General features: G+C 38.1%; 1 protein-coding gene across 1 annotated transcript in view; it reads left to right on the top strand.

Moving 5' to 3' along the window:
* The window catches only part of epn3b (epsin 3b), a 31160-nt gene extending 13356 nt beyond the window's left edge, over positions 1–17804 (top strand). The window contains exons 2-10 of the mRNA XM_067440670.1: positions 3056–3376; positions 4127–4478; positions 4658–4761; positions 8652–8744; positions 9503–9620; positions 10992–11168; positions 11867–11992; positions 12068–12298; positions 16988–17804. Of these exons, the coding sequence (XP_067296771.1) occupies positions 3149–3376; positions 4127–4478; positions 4658–4761; positions 8652–8744; positions 9503–9620; positions 10992–11168; positions 11867–11992; positions 12068–12298; positions 16988–17259 (1701 nt within the window). The 5' untranslated portion in view covers positions 3056–3148 and the 3' untranslated portion in view covers positions 17260–17804. The remainder of the gene's footprint in view (positions 1–3055; positions 3377–4126; positions 4479–4657; positions 4762–8651; positions 8745–9502; positions 9621–10991; positions 11169–11866; positions 11993–12067; positions 12299–16987) is intronic.
* Positions 17805–19044: the final 1240 nt, after the last annotated feature.

The raw sequence follows: 19044 nt of genomic DNA, 5'->3' as shown, positions 1-19044 counted from the left end.
TATTAGCCTATAAATTCACTATATTAGCCTATATATTCATTATATTAGCCTATATATTCACTATATTAGCCTATATATTCACTATATTAGCCTATATATTCATTATATTAGCCTATATATTCACTATATTAGCCTATATATTCACTATATTAGCCTATATATTCACTATATTAGCCTATATATTCACTATATTAGCCTATATATTCACTATATTAGCCTAAATATTCACTATATTAGCCTATATATTCACTATATTAGCCTATATATTCACTATATTAGCCTATATATTCATTATATTAGCCTATATATTCACTATATTAGCCTATATATTCATTATATTAGCCTATATATTCACTATATTAGCCTATAAATTCACTATATTACCCTATATATTCACTATATTAGCCTATATATTCACTATATCAGCCTATATATTCATTATATCAGCCTATATATTCACTATATTAGCCTATATATTCATTATATTAGCCTATATATTCACTATATTAGCCTATATATTCACTATATTAGCCTATATATTCATTATATTAGCCTATATATTCATTATATTAGCCTATATATTCACTATATTAGCCTATATATTCACTATATTAGCCTATATATTCATTATATTAGCCTATATATTCACTATATTAGCCTATATATTCACTATATTAGCCTAAATATTCACTATATTAGCCTATATATTCATTATATTAGCCTATAAATTCACTATATTAGCCTATATATTCATTATATTAGCCTATATATTCATTATATTAGCCTATATATTCATTATATTAGCCTATATATTCATTATATTAGCCTATAAATTCACTATATTAGCCTATATATTCACTATATTAGCCTATATATTCACTATATTACCCTATATATTCACTATATTAGCCTATATATTCACTATATTAGCCTATATATTCACTATATTAGCCTATAAATTCACTATATTACCCTATATATTCACTATATTAGCCTATATATTCCCTATATTACCCTATATATTCACTATATTACCCTATATATTCACTATATTAGCCTATATATTCACTATATTAGCCTATATATTCACTATATTAGCCTATATATTCACTATATTAGCCTATATATTCATTATATTAGCCTATAAATTCACTATATTAGTCTATATATTCACTATATTAGCCTATATATTCACTATATTACCCTATATATTCACTATATTAGCCTATATATTCACTATATTAGCCTATATATTCACTATATTACCCTATACATTCACTACATTAGCCTATACATTCACTATATTAGCCTATACATTCACTATATTAGCCTATACATTCACTATATTAGCCTATATATTCACTACATTAGCCTATATATTCACTATATTAGCCTATACATTCACTATATTAGCCTATATATTCATTATATTAGCCTATATATTCACTATATTAGCCTATATATTCACTATATTAGCCTATATATTCACTATATTAGTCTATATATTCACTATATTAGCCTATATATTCATTATATTAGCCTATATATTCACTATATTAGCCTATATATTCACTATATTAGCCTATATATTCACTATATTACCCTATATATTCACTATATTAGCCTATATATTCATTATATTAGCCTATATTCACTATATTAGCCTATATATTCATTATATTAGCCTATATATTCACTATATTAGCCTATATATTCACTATATTAGCCTATATATTCACTATATTAGCCTATATATTCACTATATTAGCCTATATATTCACTATATTAGCCTATATATTCATTATATTACCCTATATATTCACTATATTAGCCTATATATTCATTATATTAGCCTATATTCACTATATTAGCCTATATATTCATTATATTAGCCTATATATTCACTATATTAGCCTATATATTCACTATATTAGCCTATATATTCACTATATTAGCCTATATATTCATTATATTAGCCTATAAATTCACTATATTAGTCTATATATTCACTATATTAGCCTATATATTCACTATATTACCCTATATATTCACTATATTAGCCTATATATTCACTATATTAGCCTATATATTCACTATATTACCCTATACATTCACTACATTAGCCTATACATTCACTATATTAGCCTATACATTCACTATATTAGCCTATACATTCACTATATTAGCCTATATATTCACTACATTAGCCTATATATTCACTATATTAGCCTATACATTCACTATATTAGCCTATATATTCATTATATTAGCCTATATATTCACTATATTAGCCTATATATTCACTATATTAGCCTATATATTCACTATATTAGTCTATATATTCACTATATTAGCCTATATATTCACTATATTAGCCTATATATTCACTATATTAGCCTATATATTCACTATATTAGCCTATATATTCATTATATTATCCTATATATTCATTATATTAGCCTATATATTCATTATATTCTACTGAACCTGTTACTGATGCCTGGATTATTTAAATAAGTGTGTTTAAATAAATGACAGACACTCTGTATAAATGATTACATTTCAACAGCGAACTGGAGTAAAAACTATTTTATAATGAGATTTAGAAGGTAATGCAAAAACTGCCTCATGTGGAGTTTACATACGTTGTGTTATTTGAGTGTTGATTATTATCTCAGTTGATTATTACGTTACACAGAAGTAGTTTCTAGGGTGTTCTGGATACATTATCATCATGTTTCATCTGCACATGATACCAATATATTAATATGTTAAGAATATTCTAAACCAATACACTATAAACATGCTAATTTGTACAAAATACACACAGCCTAATTACATTTTAAATGAAATATAAAAGACAAAAATATCTACTTATGTTTGTTGCCTTGGTAACTACATTATTCTATCCCTTTACAGAAAATAAAACTATTCTGAGTCTGTGCGGCAGGATTTAATTATAGTTGTTGAAGTGTTTTTATTATGTGTGTGATTGTACATGTTGTGTGTTTCCTCTCTCTCTCTCTCTCTCTCTCTCTCTCTCTCTCTCTCTCAGCTTTGGCTCTCTTTAGCGTGAGTTTGTGCCTCGTCTCACAGCGGGAGGCCAGAGATCCGCCCACACACACACACACACACACACACCGTCGCCATGACGACCTCGGCCCTCCGACGGCAGGTGAAGAACATCGTGCACAATTACTCGGATGCGGAGATCAAGGTGCGAGAGGCGACCTCTAACGACCCCTGGGGCCCGTCCAGCTCGCTGATGTCGGAGATCGCCGAGCTGACCTTCAGTGTGGTGGCCTTCAGCGAGGTCATGGCCATGGTGTGGAAGCGCCTCAACGACCACGGCAAGAACTGGAGACACGTCTACAAGGTGCCCGAAACCGTCCCCGAGGGGCCTCCAGGGGTCCCGAGGGGCCTCACAGTCACACTAGACCTCAGCCAGCCCAGAACCAGAATACAGGAGGACGATCTAGAGTTCATTTCTAGTTTATTCTCTCATTTCATGCCAGTTCAGAAAGAGAAGTTTCTCTTTTTCATTTCAGGGTTATTATCGCTAACTAACAACTATTAAAACATTTCTGACGTTAATTAAAATAAAGTTGAAATTATGAAAATGATGTCTTGGCAATAAACTGAAATAAGTTAAAGTTGAAGTACATAAATTATTAAATAAAAATAAATAAAAACGAAAACATAAATAGCAATATTTAAAAAACAAACAAATACAAAGTCACAAAACGATCAAAGATTAACTTAGTTAAAATATACAAATATAAGCTAATTTAAAATATGATATAACTGAAATATCACTGGTACATTTTCAAGTAATTTTTAGTCAAATTTACAAAGTGAATTCTACTTTATTTCTAGTCTAATTTATTGTTCAAAGGTATTTCTAATTGACACTGTATAATTTCTAGCCTAATTAATGATTTAAATGTATTTCTATTCCAATTTAAAAAGTATGGGTTCTTCTTTATTTCTAGTCTAATTAGTCATTTCAGTGATTTTTGCTCTATTAAAAAAAATTCTAATTTATTTCTAGTCTAATAAATGATTTAAAGTTATTACTTTAAGTCTGATTTCTAGTGTAATAAGTCATGTTGTGTGTGTGGTCCAGGCTCTGACTCTGCTGGACTATCTGGCAAAGACGGGTTCGGAGCGGGTGGCCCTGCAGTGCCGGGAGAACGCCTTCACCATCCAGACGCTCCGGGACTTCCAGTACGTGGACCGGGACGGGCGGGACCAGGGCGTGAACGTGCGGGAGAAGGCCAAGCAGCTGGTGGCGCTGCTGCGGGACGAGGAGCGGCTGCGGCTGGAGCGGGCGCAGGCGCTGAAGACCAGAGAGAGGATGGCGGCCGGCGGGGCGGCTCCTCCTGCGTATCCCAGCCGGCGCAGCAGCCAGCCCAGCATGGCCGCGCTCTACGGGGAGGAGTTCACACACTCCAGAGGATCGCCCTCCTCCTTTAACTGTGAGAGAAACTTCACTCATGGGCTGATGTGGTGTTTACTGGCTATTGACAGCAACACACATTCACTCACTCACACATACACACACACACACACACACACACACACGATAACTGAAGTGATGCAGTATGACAGTGTCAGAGAAACCTCGCTCATCCTCACCCATCTGTGTGTCTGTCAGCCTCATCTTCGTCCCCCAGAGCGTCTGATCTGGAACAGACTCGACCGCAGACCAGCGGAGAAGAAGAACTACAGCTGCAGCTCGCACTGGCCATGAGCAGAGAGGTACACACACACACACACACACACGTTTTTTTTTAATGAAATGTGGGGACTCTCCATAGGCGTAATGGTTTTTATACCTTACAAGCATATTTTCTATCCCCCTACACTGCCCCTGCCTCTAAACATACCCATCACACACACACACACACACTGCCTCTAAACCTACCCATCACACACACACACACACTGCCCCTAAACCTACTCATCACATACACACACACACTGTCTCTAAACCTACCCATCACACACACACACACTGCCTCTAAACCTACCCATCACACACACACACACACACACTGCCCCTAAACCTACTCATCACACACACACACACACTGCCCCTAAACCTACCCATCACACACACACACACACACACACACACACACACACACACACACACACACACACACAGACACACACACACACACTGCCCCTAAACCTACCCATCACACACACACAGACACACACACACACACACACACACACACACACACACACACACACTGCCCCTAAACCTACCCATCACACACACACACACACACACAGACACACACACACACACACTGCCCCTAAACCTACCCATCACACACACACACACACTGCCCCTAAACCTACTCATCACATACACACACACACTGCCTCTAAACCTACCCATCACACACACACACACTGCCTCTAAACCTACCCATCACACACACACACACACACACTGCCCCTAAACCTACTCATCACACACACACACACACTGCCCCTAAACCTACCCATCACACACACACACAGACACACAGACACACACACACACTGCCCCTAAACCTACCCATCACACACACACACACACACACACACACACACACACACACACACACACTGCCCCTAAACCTACCCATCACACACACACACACACACAGACACACACACACACACACACTGCCCCTAAACCTACCCATCACAGGAAACATTCTGCATTTTTACATTTCCTAAAGAACTCATTCTGTATGATTTATAAGCTGTTGTACCCACTGGACCTTAATTTAGGTCTCCACAGTCTGTGAGTCAGGTTAAAGTCCCCACCAGGCAAGAAAAAACATGTGTACACACACACACACACACACACACACACACACACACACTTTACATTAGTCTGTTTCCTGAGCTGTAAATGATCTTCGCTGGTCAGTTTCTGTGGTGTTTGATGCAGTGAATAAACACATGCAGCAGCCGGAGCATTTCCATCACCATCCAGTGTGTGTGTCTGTGTGTGTGTGTGTGTGTGTGTGTGTGTGTGTGTGTGTGTGTGTGTGTGTGTGTGTGTGTGTGTGTGTGTGTGTGTGTGTGTGTGTGTGTGTGTGTGTGTGTGTGTGTGTGTGTGTGTGTGTGTGTGTGTGTGTGAGGACGGCGAGGAGGAAACGTGAGGAGAAAGACGAGCAGGAGGAGTTTTCCTGCTGTTTCAGGAAGTTTTCCATCCCCACAGGACGCAGTGGAAGTGCAGAAACCGCACGAGCTGCTGAAAATAACCCTGATTAACCCAAATCCACCGCAGCTCTGATGGGCCTCAAACATGACACGCCTCTGCCCAACAGCCAATCACTGACCGCTGTTGTGCTGTTGCCCTGGAGACGGAGGAGGACTCTGCACAGGTATCCCAGGATCCAGAGATCCTGCAGCGGAAACCTGACAACCTCAAGATAACAACTATTATTACACATATTAATACATTATTACTAATAGATTAAACTCTAAATTAAAATACAAACTGAAATGTATTTAATAAATAATATTTTTATATTATATTACACTAATATATGTAATATGTATTATATAATATAATAAAATACTTATTTCCCCTCTCGATTACTCTTGAAACGTCTGAAGTCACAACATGATTTACAGCAAATGAATGCAATATATCAGTAAAAAAGTATAATTGCCAATATATTCGACTCTTGAATCTTGAACCTGTCAAGCTTTGTTGAACAGGTGTTTATGTTACTGTACCTTCAGGATTTCTGCACTTCTCACATATTCAAACCAGTGTTATTATAGTGTCATTGAGATACTATTATAAGTTTAAATATATATACATACGGATGAGGCATAACATAATTCCTTTTATTGTTGGTCCCTCTTTTTGCTGCCAAAACAGCCCTGACCCGTCAAGGCATTGACTTCACCAGACCCCTGAATGTGTGCTGTGGTATCTGGCACCAAAATGCTAGCAGCAGATCCTTTAAGTCCTCTAAGTTGTGAGGTGGGGCCTCCATGGATCAGACTTGTTTGTTCAGCTCATCCCACAGATGCTCGACTGGATTGAGATCTGGGGAATTTGGAGGCCAAGTCAATGCCTCAACCTGGTTGTTGTGCTCCTCAAACCATTCCTGAAGCGTTTGTGCTTTGTGTCAGGAGCATTATCCTGCTGGAAGAGCCACAGCCACCAGAATACCGTTTCCATGAAAGGCTGAACATGGTCTCAGCAATGCTTAGGTAGGTGGAGCGTGTCAAAGTAACATCCACATGGATGGAGAACCCAAGGTTTCCCACATTGCCCAAAGCATCACACTGCCTCTGCCGGCTCGCCTTCTTCCCATCCTGGGGCCGTGTGTTCCCCAGGTAAGCCACACACACACCCGGCCATCCAGGTGATGTAAAAGAAAACGTGATTCCTCAGACCAGGCCTCCTTCTTCCATTGCTCAGTGGTCCAGTTCTGATGCTCACGTGCCACTGTTGGTGCTTTCGGCGGGGTCAGGGGTCAGCATGGGCACCCTGACTGGTATCCCACCCACTAACAGGAGTCATAATGAAGAGATCCATCAGTGTTATTCACTTCACCGGTCATAATGTTATGCCTGATCGGTGTATATATCCATGTTATTTTAGTATATCAGATTAAACTAAATGAATTTCAGTTAATGTTTCAGTTAATATTTTATTTCAAGTAAAAACTATTTGATTTTTTTTCAATTTCAATTTCAATTTGCTTTTAGTTAAACTATAACAACCCTGGTTCACACTTCTTTGAAGGCCTGTTCACACCAAGAACTATAACTATAATAATAACTATATTAGTGTTCACACTAGGGCTGCACCATTAATCACAATTAACTCAAACTCACGCTGAAACAAATTTGGCTTAGTGTGATTTATAAAATCACATAGGCTGTGATTTATTTATTTATTTATGCTTGTCAGTGAGGAACTATAACTATAATGATAACTATATTAGTGAGCCCAGCTCTGTGATCAGTAGTAAATGTTTCTCATCTGAAAGCTCTGCTAATCGCTTAACATGCATTTGAAAATGTAACACGTGTTAAACATATTTCCAAACATGAGAAGCATTTATGAACCTCTTGTCTCACAAAATACATTTAATAACATGTTTTTACTGCAGACTCACATTCATCCTTCTGTGAGATGATGTGGCTTCTTACACAGAGTACATCTCACAACGTATTATTTCATATTGTTCTATACAGTGATTTTATACACGCTGGAGTTCGTCGTCGTCGCTTTAAATGTTTGAGCTGGATTCTGATTGGCTGTCATGTTTTTATCGTTCATCAGCTGGAAAACATAATCGCTCTGAAAGTGATTCCAGTGATATTGTTCCTCTGTGCTGTTATCATTATAGTTGTGGACTCATTAAGAATGATTTTTAGAACTATATCTTTATCGTTTTAGGTGTGAACGGGCCTGCTTGTACTAACCATTTCTTCCTTCTCTCTAATGAGCTTTCTCCATTCCTCTCATGTATTTTTCCTCCAGTGTTTTCTGTGGATCTGCTGTGAACGTCACAGAGCTCATTAACCTCCTGCTCTTTCAATCCTAATTAATCCGTTCACTAACAGTGCCACCTTCAGCAGGGTTTGTGTTGAGCTTGTGTCGTGTCCCGCAGGACCAGCGCAGCCGTCATGGAGACGACCCTCAGCCTCGTGTTCCGAAGGGTCTGGAGGAGCGCGAGAGAAAGCGGGATGCGGGACCGTCAGAGGTGAGAGAGACACTCAACACCTGCATGAGCTGAGCTCTGGACTGTAAAGCCCAACAAGTTCAGTTAACTCATTACGTTTTAGGGCACCAATTATCCTTATTCCTTTCTATTTAGAAACCAATAGTTATGGGTACTCTGAACGTATTTCAGTTGAGTTCACTAAAAGAAGATATGCACTGCAGATTAGTTAAGTGATGGTTGATAAATTATGAACACCTGATGTTAACAAGCAGAATCACCGAAGGACAGAGAAACACAAGAATTACAACTGACTTCAGCCACAGCTTTAGATGAAATCAACTGAAGATAAAAGAAGACATTAAATCTCTGAAGATCTCAGCAGAGGATTAAACAACTCCACAGACAGCATTACCAGCTTCACACATTACTAACCAGACTGACTTTATTTGTGTCAGATGACTACAGAAGCTCTTATTGAGAATTAACAGAGGTTTGGTCACCATTATGGAGATCAGTATTTCCTTTAGTTTGACAGTTTGACTGTCCTTCAGTGATTCTGTTTGTTAACAGCAGGTGTTCATAACTGATATTGTATCATCACTTATTTTATCTTAATAATAAAATTATTATCCAATTATCATGCTTGGAACTATACATTTTCTTAATAAAACTAATTCAGTTTGACTGTTTCTGTCATTATGTGTCTTTTTTAATTCCAATGAACTAATTTCAATTTAACACATATAACTGTTAGGTTTTACAGTGTATATCTGCTGACGCTTGCGTTCCTTTCACAGTCGGCCATCATCGATCTGGTGGATGTATTTGGTCCAACGCATGTTGCGCCGGTGAGTGACGACCCCTGGGATGCCCAGCCCACCTGCTCCGTGAACTCTGACCCCTGGGAGTCTGTAGGTCAGTCATGAAGTTTCTTCCACTCTTCAGTCTATGGCAGCCCATAGAACCGCTTGCAGGAAAGTTATGAAATTTGGCACACTGATAGAGGGCAAATTTGGCTAGAAATTTGGTTCTCCTTTCCTCTGACTGGCTCAAGAGTTCAAAAAATCAATTTTTTGAACTCCTCTTAGAAAGTTTATCCAATTTGAACCAGACAATGCTAACAAAAAATTGTGGAATTCAAGTCGATTCATCAAAGTGTTTTTGAATAATCAGCATCAGCAATCAGCATCAATCATGGGTCATTGGCCCCGTAAGAGCCTGAGACATTACAGACTAGCGCCACCTAGTGGTAAAATCAAATATCCACATTCTTATAACTTTAAATTTGGTTGACTTTTTTCACGGGAGATTTCTGAATCCTTGCCGAGTCCAACTATACCAAACTTACTAGGTTTCAAAGTGGGATTTAGCATTTAAACAACTTTCACAAATATTTCAAAACCGTTAGTCCGATCGAGATGAAACCACTTTAAGAAAATCAGAATCATAGTGGGTTTGCTATTTACGTACGGCCAAATGTCCAAATTTTTATAGTAAGTGGGAAAAAAATGCAATCAAAGTCGGTGTGGGTTATTTTTTATGTGTTCATGAATAGTATGGGGGCACTCTGAGGACACAAAAAAAGCGAATGGACTGAAATTGAACAAAATGTAAAACTGACTCTATACAACTCAATGTGTCTCAATGGGATTTCAACCTTTTTGCTTATAATTGTCTGCAAATGTCTTTTCTCATGTTTGCACTTGACCCCGATAATTGCAGCTTGAAGCTATATTTTCAACCATATTTCGGTTAAGAAGTTTGGTTAAGTTCAAATACTTTAATTCAATTGTATTAAAAAAGACTTTTAAATGAGTACATTTTTTATTTTCCAGCCTTTCAGTGTTAATTCATGGGTTAATCAAAGACATGGATGTTGATTTTTATTTTGCAAATTAAATCAATGTTGTTACAACATCATCTTTTTTGTACAGAAATGTTGATGTTGATTTATCAGTATTTTTTTAACATTTGTAAATTTTGCAACTGACATTATATGTTGTTTTCAAGTAAAAATCCAGTGTTAGTTTAGTATCATTGAGATACTATTAAAGTGTTTTTTAATAGTTTGAAATAGTTTTTGTTTTTTTATTTTACATTTTTGTTGAGGTAACAGTAATTTTATTGTGTTTTAGTAATTTTGAGTGTTTCTGTCATTTTATTAGGTTTTGTCTATATATTATATTCTCAGGTAAATGCATTTCGTTTTACGAATTTTTAAGGCATTTTCAGGGATGTTTCCCAGTGCAGTGTGAATGTAGTTTGATCTGGTTTTTTCTGCTCCAGCTATAGTGAAGTCCAGTAATCCGGTGGTTGGTAGTCCCTGGACGGCCCGCCCTTCCTCCAGTAGTCCCGCCCACCCCTGGGGAACCCACCAATCACCTCCTGACCCCTGGGATGCCCCACCTTCAAACTCCCCCTCTATCATGGTTGAAAAATCCTGGAGGAGCCCAGCGCGACAAAGTGAGAGAACATTTTAAACAAGCTTTCACAGTGACGACCCTATAAATTAAAGGAAGTGTATGGACAGCACTTTGGTCCATTCTAATGGTTTTGACAGTGCTTTAGAAATAAAGTTGAGTTGAGAATATGTACGATTGTGGCCAAAACTGGTACTGCATGTGAATCCCCCTCCCCCTGACTCGAGGTTGCCAGATTGGCTCCAGGATCAGCAGTAACACTTGTAGATCTGCAGCTGTGGTAACTAGAGCAGATCTGGCAACCCGGTTGTCCAAACACTACTGACTTCATGATTGGTCGATAGGTGGAGGGCGGAGCTTCAGGCCAAAACACAACATGTCATCATCAACATCAGTTGAGGGCTGCAATAACAACTATTAAATGACAATATCCTGGCCGGAGTACAGTTGTCAGGGATATAAGTATTTGAAATGAACATGATTTCTTAATGTCTAGTGACATATCAGGGCCATTTTATGATTAATTGAAATGCATTTCTTACAGTTCCTTTAAAGTAAAGCATTCCTTTTGAGAATGAAGAGACAATCCCTGTCATACCAGGTGTAAAAAAAGAGTTCATTGTTTGTACAGGTTGTGGCACGGAAACTACACCAGACATGTTATAACTCAGCTTTTCACTTCAAATAAAACAGTTTGTTCTCTAGAGATCCGTCCCTATATTCTTTGCTCTTTCTTTCTAGTTTCGAGTGGGAAGGACCCGTTTTCTATTCCAGAGGAGGAGGAGCTTAGCGTGGAGGGGGATGGGCCTGTGGTGGAGGGGGAGGGGCCAATCCAAGTGTTCAGCCCTCGCTGTGAGAGTCCTGCAGGTCCTCATCAGGCCGTCGTCACACTCGTTTCTCTCTCTGAGTTGAGTCGAAGCTCATCCGCGTCTCTCGTTCCAGATGCCGATCAGTTCGGCGAGTTGGCGGTGGGCGTTCAAGTGAACGGATGGGGAAATGGCAGTCCGGAGACCTTTGACCTCTCTCGCCTCGGGCCGCCCCTAGACGCGGTGACCCCCAGACTGTGCCGAACCCCTGAAGCGTTCCTCGGGCCCACCGCTGCCTCCCTCGTGAACCTGGACACGCTGATACCAACCAACCCGCCGGCCAAGAGCAAAAACCCCTTCCTGTCCGGTGAGAGAACCTCCTTCTCACACTTATTATTATTAATGGTGTAAATGTATCTTATCCTTTCCTCGGGTCATTTTGACCTGAAAATCAGGACTTTTGTTGCCTTTGAACCACAGATACATACACCCAAAATTGACTGGATTTGAGGAGTTTGTGTTTGAAATTTGCAAAAATCAGTCAATCTGAGGTCAATTTGACCCCTTTAGGAATGAATGAATGTGAGGAATGCTTCAGTACACAAAGAAATGCTCAAAATTCAAATTAAAAATGCTAAAACATTACCAAAAAAACTGATTGTATAATGTCATCATGTGTATCTGAATGCATGCTGAAGAGAAACCGACTGCTCATTTGCTCCATATAAAGCAGGGGTGTCCAAATGGTTTTAAAAGGGGGCCAGATTTGATGTTGTGGGCACACCTGGGGGCCAGTTCCTTTTCTATTATATATTTATCTATAAAACATGTTTTGTTTCTCGGAAATGCGACAAATTTGTCAAAAGCTTAAGCTGACAGAGTAGATTGAGTTACAAATGTTAATTTAATACACTAGCAATCTGTCAAACTTTTAACAACCGCGTTTTTAGAGGGGGAGATTTAAATATTACTGAGCTAGAGCTCTATTCTTATGTAAATGAAAGAGTTATTTAGATCTACACAGGTAAATCCACACATGGCACCTCATACATGGTACATAATAAGAATATTGTTTCTATATCTAGAATGGCTTTATGGTACTTAATCTATAAACACACTTCATATAAATACAAGTGCACAAAACTTCAGGTCTATGACACAAAAAAGTCTGTCATTTGGCCTTAATTACTTAAAAAATGATATACTAACCTACATTTCTGACGATATACCACAGTTACAGTTAGTGTTACCACAGTAAATACATGATAAATGTTGGTGAATTGTTGGTTAAAAGTATTCTGACTGGATTGGCTCAGTGTTTCTCCTGATATCAACAGTATGAAGCTGCATTAGAGTCAGTCCTTCATCCTCAGACCCTTCGTTTTTCCAAAACAGCGCCTCCTGTTGTTCTGAAGATTGTACAACACCCTTGCCGAAATGCCATTTAAAACAATAGGATGCAATATTACGGTGCCGTTTCATATAAAGTTTTCCAAATAGATTTACACAAAATAGCGATTAGAACATATTTGTGTTCCCTGGCAAAACATCTCATTGTGTTCTCTGACTAACAAACTACCAAGTAGTTTTTTTTTTGTTGTTTGTTTTTTGAGTTTGGGTAATTGAATAGAAATACTGATGGAAGAGATACAATTACAAAGTGAGCTGTCTTCTGAAAAATATTGTGTGATTATTATATTACTACAATGTTTTTTTTTTTAGTTTTATTCAAATTCTAGTGTTTCTTTTAGGTGTGTCTATGCTAATGGTCTAATTAACATATTATACCTTGCTAACATTACAAAACCTGTCTTTTGAGATATTGAATGCAAAGAAAAACTCAAACAAGAATAAACAAAATGCCAATAATAAACAAGGCTGTACTTTAACCATCTTGCTGTAAACGGGACAAACCAAAGAAAAAAGGAAGAAAGAATTGAGTTATTGACTTTACTTTTCATCTTAAATTGCATAAGGTCAAATAATAACTCTGTGTGCGGGACTGTAGCTGCAGGCTCCGCGGATGCGCTTCATACTACTCCCTGATGAGCTGTTTCCACTGGCTTTAAACTGAATTCAATCACAGAGAGATGTGCCGCTTGTACCGGAGACCTCAGGACCGAAATCTTCTCACTGGATGTCTTGTGCTCTTGTGAGACGCGCTGCACACAAGTAGTTGCTGTGCTGTTTCGTTCCGCTTTTGGCACGTTAATGTTTTCCTGGCCTAAAATCTAGTGCTGCCACCTTGTGTTGACTTTTTGAAACTCCATATGCATATAACATATTTTAATAGACAAGCTGTGTGCGTGGCGTTTTAAATTCATCTCCAGGTCGGACTTTGGACACCCCTGATATAGAGCTATAAGGCCATCTAGTGGCAAGAGTCATGAAATGTGATGTTTCATTATTATTTATCCACTTAAGGTCAGCGGAGACACCCAAATGTCCCAATGTGAGCTGGTTTTGAAGAGCTGTTTTGAATTTAAGTTAAAAGAATGTGCTTAAATTATTTAATTTATTGATAAAATCTAGCAATTTAAAGGTAAATATAATACATTTTGCATAAAAAGGAAACGAGAGTAACACTTAGAATAATGGTCATAAGTTAACATGAGCTAATAATGAACTGCACTTATAAAGCATTGATTTATCTTTGTTCATGTTAATTTCAGCATTTACTAATGCATTATTAAAATCTTGTTAACATTAGTTAATGTACTGTGAACAGCTGTATTTTTTCAGCTGTAGGCTAAAATTAAAACTACAGTCTTTAATATAAAATATACATTGATTAAAATATACTGTATTATAAAGTTTAAGCAGCAAGTGATTTTCTGTCTTTTGTTGTTTTATTAAAATAATTTTAGAGGTGAACTGTCTCTTTAAGGACAAGTGTTCATGACCTGCTTGCATCTTATATACAGACACGCAATTTTACTTTCACTTTAGACATAACCAACTGTGTTTATATGTTAACATTGTGTGTATTTGACAGTATTAGCGCAGGCGGTCTACTTAGTCCAGTAATCATGTGTGTTTGACAGGCTTTAGTGCGTGCTCAGAGCATGTAAAACACAAATTAAATGTTTAACCGGCAAGGCTTTAAAGCGCATGCAAATAATGAACTTTGGTGATTGTGAATAATAGTATAACTCTCTGACTCCAGCATTTCAAGAGTGGATAAACCCCCCCTAACTTTAGTGCATATGATTGGATATTTGCTCATATCAGCGCAACTTAGAGAAATAAAAATAATTAATTAAATGTAAAACCAAAAAAAAACCACAATTCACAAGCACGTATTGAACCGTGAATGCCGTACTGAACGGTTCAATATTATATTGAGAATTGTGGCATCCCTAGTTAATACATTAAAGGGTTAGTTCACCCAAAAAATGTAAATTCTGTCATTAATTCCTCATGCCGTTGGACACCCGTAAGACCTCCGTTCATCTTCAGACACAGATGAAGATACATATTCAATTCATAACGTTCGTAACTTTGTTTTGAAATCGGCCATCACTACACAAGTCGTTATTTAGTTTTTTTGCGCACTAAAACTCTTCTGGTGTCTTCATAAATGATAGTAGAGCCGCTGTAGTGAGATGGGCTTTGTAAAGACGTCTTTAGTGCCTTTATGGGTCTTGAGAGAGGAAATGACATTGGTGTCAATGAAGGCCTTTCTGAGCCATCGGATTTCAACACTAATATCTTCATCTGCGTGTGAACTCGTCACATATGGACGCTTGACCAGGACCCCTTGTCCTCACTTTTCAACGAACTGGGCGTACCTTTATCGTCAATTTTCTACGCACTGGGTGCTCCATTCATTTCAATGAGAAACCTTTGGCGTCATAAACAGACGCATTTAATTCTTTGCGTTTATAAAAGCGGACATGATTTTATTAATATTTAAAGGCTACTTTTATATTTTGGAGCAACTAACCCAACTCCTACCCTAAACCTACCCATATCTAAACAATATAAAACACATACCAGGCAAAAAAAAAAAACTGACCAAAACAGTGTAAAAGTATTAGCTCATGTTGCATTCCAGGTCTTCTGAAGTCATACGATATCTTCATGTGAAGAACAGAGTTGATCTTAATGTTTTATCGCTGAAATGATGATCCCGCTGCCCCGTGAACGAACTCATTCATAACTCATTCAAATAATTCAAAAGACTCTTAAACATGATGCAATCGGTCACAAGACACACGAGAGCCAATGACATTTTACAATCAATGCTGACGTAATGACCCAATTGGTCACAAGACATACGAGAGCCAATGCAATTTTACTATGAAATCTGAAGTACGGGCGGCAATATTTGAAATGTGATGTGTTTGTTCATGATCTTCGGCGGATGATGCTGATCGCTTTTGGGGATTTTCTTCATGCAATCAATCGTTTGTCCTCGGAAAACTTGGATTATTTAACTTTTTTTGAATAACTCATGGATGCAGTCGTATGTTATATCCTGTGTTTTATATCATGTTCACACAAATGGGTAGGTTTAGGGATGGGGTGGGGTTGGGTTACATGTTAAAATGTGTCTAAATAGCGTAAATAAAATAAATGTAAATGAAATTATGCTTGCTGATTTAATTGAGAAGCACACTCCAACATGTCATAATGGCAAAATTATAAACCAATAAATAATTTCAATAAATAAATCAAAAAATAAATTTCACCATGACGATAATATTCCCATTCCCAGTGCGTCTGTGTATGACGCCAAAGGTTTCTCATTGTAATGAATGAAGCGCCCAGCGCGTCGAAAATTGACGATAAAGGTACGCCCAGTTCGTTGAAAGGGGTCCTGGTCAAGCGTCCATATGTGACGAGTTGGGTGTGAGAATGTGTTGGTCTGACAGCTGTCCAACCACATGATGAATTAATGACAGAATTATCATTTTTGGGTGAACTAACCCTTTAACTAATGTTAACTAATGACCATTATTCTAAAGTGTTACCAAAATGAGGGGTCATTTTGACCCGTGAGGGAAGGCTTTGTAACTGTTTTTCTGTCAATGATTGGTGTTGTCTGCCTCAGGTCTGAGCACGCCGTCACCCACAAACCCTTTCCACTGTGAGCAGCCCAGACTGACCCTGAATCAGATGCGTCCTCACTCCACGTCTCCTCATCCGGCTCACGCCCTGCCCTACAGCGCCTCTCTCCCTCAGCCGCTCCTGCAGCAGAAGCCTCAAACTCTGCCCTCGTCCCACACACAGCCGCCCCACGGCCTGCTGGACATGCCCACAAACCTGCCTCCGCCCCTCACACCCGTCCCGCTGCAGCCCCGGGGCCACAACCCCTTCCTCTGAGGAGCTCGGCTGGTTTTTAGAGACTGTACTTTTCCAATAAGACGACACATTTAATGACTTTATTAACTCGCGTTCTGTATTCTGCGTGGTAATTACAGCGCCTGGATTATCACACTTATATATCGAGCTTAAAGTCAACATGAACTCAGAACAGGCTCACTCTCCTAATGCACCATCTGTGTGTCACCAGTGCATGTTATGACCCAAAGCTTCATCATCACTTCAACACACTCCGTCCCGTAATTAAGATCCAGGTCAGGAGTTTATTTTATTTTTTAGATGCCACAGACAGATAAAAACACACCCTCATCCTAAATTGGTGTATATTTGCACACTTAAAACCCAATTTATTCATTTAGAAATACATTAAATAATCATTTAATGGTAATATTATAATTTTGTGCAAAATAATATTTGGATTTTTGTTTCGTTTCTACTAGGTTACGTTATTTATTTTCACATACTATAGTACTGCATCTTTAAAAACTAAAAATAAATTTAATTAAATGAATAAGCTCACAAGGCCCTAAACATGACTTCTTTTTTTTGTTAAACTTAAAAGGTTTCATTATTTCAATGAATCTGACATTTCTAGAAATTTCGTTTAATGGAGTCCAAAAAATAACAGGGGAAAAAAGAACTAGTAAAAAAAAAAAACGTAATTTGGGGAAAAATAAAACTGATTTCATAGGGCCCCATATATATATATATATATATATATATACATACATAATACAGCTCTGGAAAAAATTGAGACCACATAATAATAAATATTTATAACCTGCATATATTTACTTAATTATACTGCTACTTGCATGATTTGACAATCGCACAAAGCCATATCACGAATTTGTGATATCCATTTTTTCTCGATATATTGTGCAGCCTTAAGGTACGTTCACACCAAACGCGAATAGAGCGTCTGGAGCGAATGATTTCTATGTTAAGTCAATGGAAAGGCGCGTTGACGCGCGTCTGGAGGTCCTGCGGCACGATAGACGCGTTTCGTGCGGCACGTTGGACGCGATTCCGCCTCATTCGCGCGTCCAGTTTGCGTGAATAACGCGAATTTGAAGCTAATTGAGCGTCTTGCACGATACCCACGTTTGGTGCTTTTTGTGCATTCATGTATTTGAAGCGAATTCGCGTCTACGCCCGAGTTTAAAAATTTGAACTTTGCCGTCAATTCGCGCCGCGTTAACCAATGAGGAGCCTGCTTGCTGCTGCCACGTGATGAGAAACCCTGCATATAATTTAAAAAATACTGATATTCTGTCACTAAATGTAGTTTTAATGCTTTTCAGTTGGTAATGTAGTTGTTTAAAGCTAAAATATGTCGTTTGCCTAGGATGTTTTACTCATAGACAGAGCCTATTTAAAAAGAACACTCTTGCGTTTTTGTAGTTGTGAGACCCAGGCGATCTCCAGGCGTTCAGCGCTCGTTAACCCCAGTGAGAGCAGCCTTTCCTCGGCCAGTCCTTCTGACGTTTGCCGCCGGCTCGGATGTCTCTGTAGAGGTTAAACATGACATATACTTCGTCTTGTGCGATCTTTGGTCCAATTAATCTATTGTTGACCAAATCATTTTGACTGAGGGCAAAGTGAAGTTTCATTACTTTATATTTTATCTAAATATACATGCAGTGAAGATAATCCAGGTAGTGTGTTGGCTGAACCACGTGTGTGGCTGTTAATGCTTAATATATTTCACCTGGAGCGCCTTTAATGCGCGTCTATTTCGCTTCAAATGCTCGATATCTACGCGCGTCCAATTAGCTGCGGACG

The sequence above is a fragment of the Pseudorasbora parva genome, chromosome 4 (assembly GCF_024679245.1).
Source record: "Pseudorasbora parva isolate DD20220531a chromosome 4, ASM2467924v1, whole genome shotgun sequence".
Classification (NCBI taxonomy): Eukaryota; Metazoa; Chordata; class Actinopteri; order Cypriniformes; family Gobionidae; genus Pseudorasbora; species Pseudorasbora parva.
The sequence above is the reverse complement of the archived record's forward strand: the minus strand, read 5'-3'. Positions and strand labels throughout refer to the sequence as shown.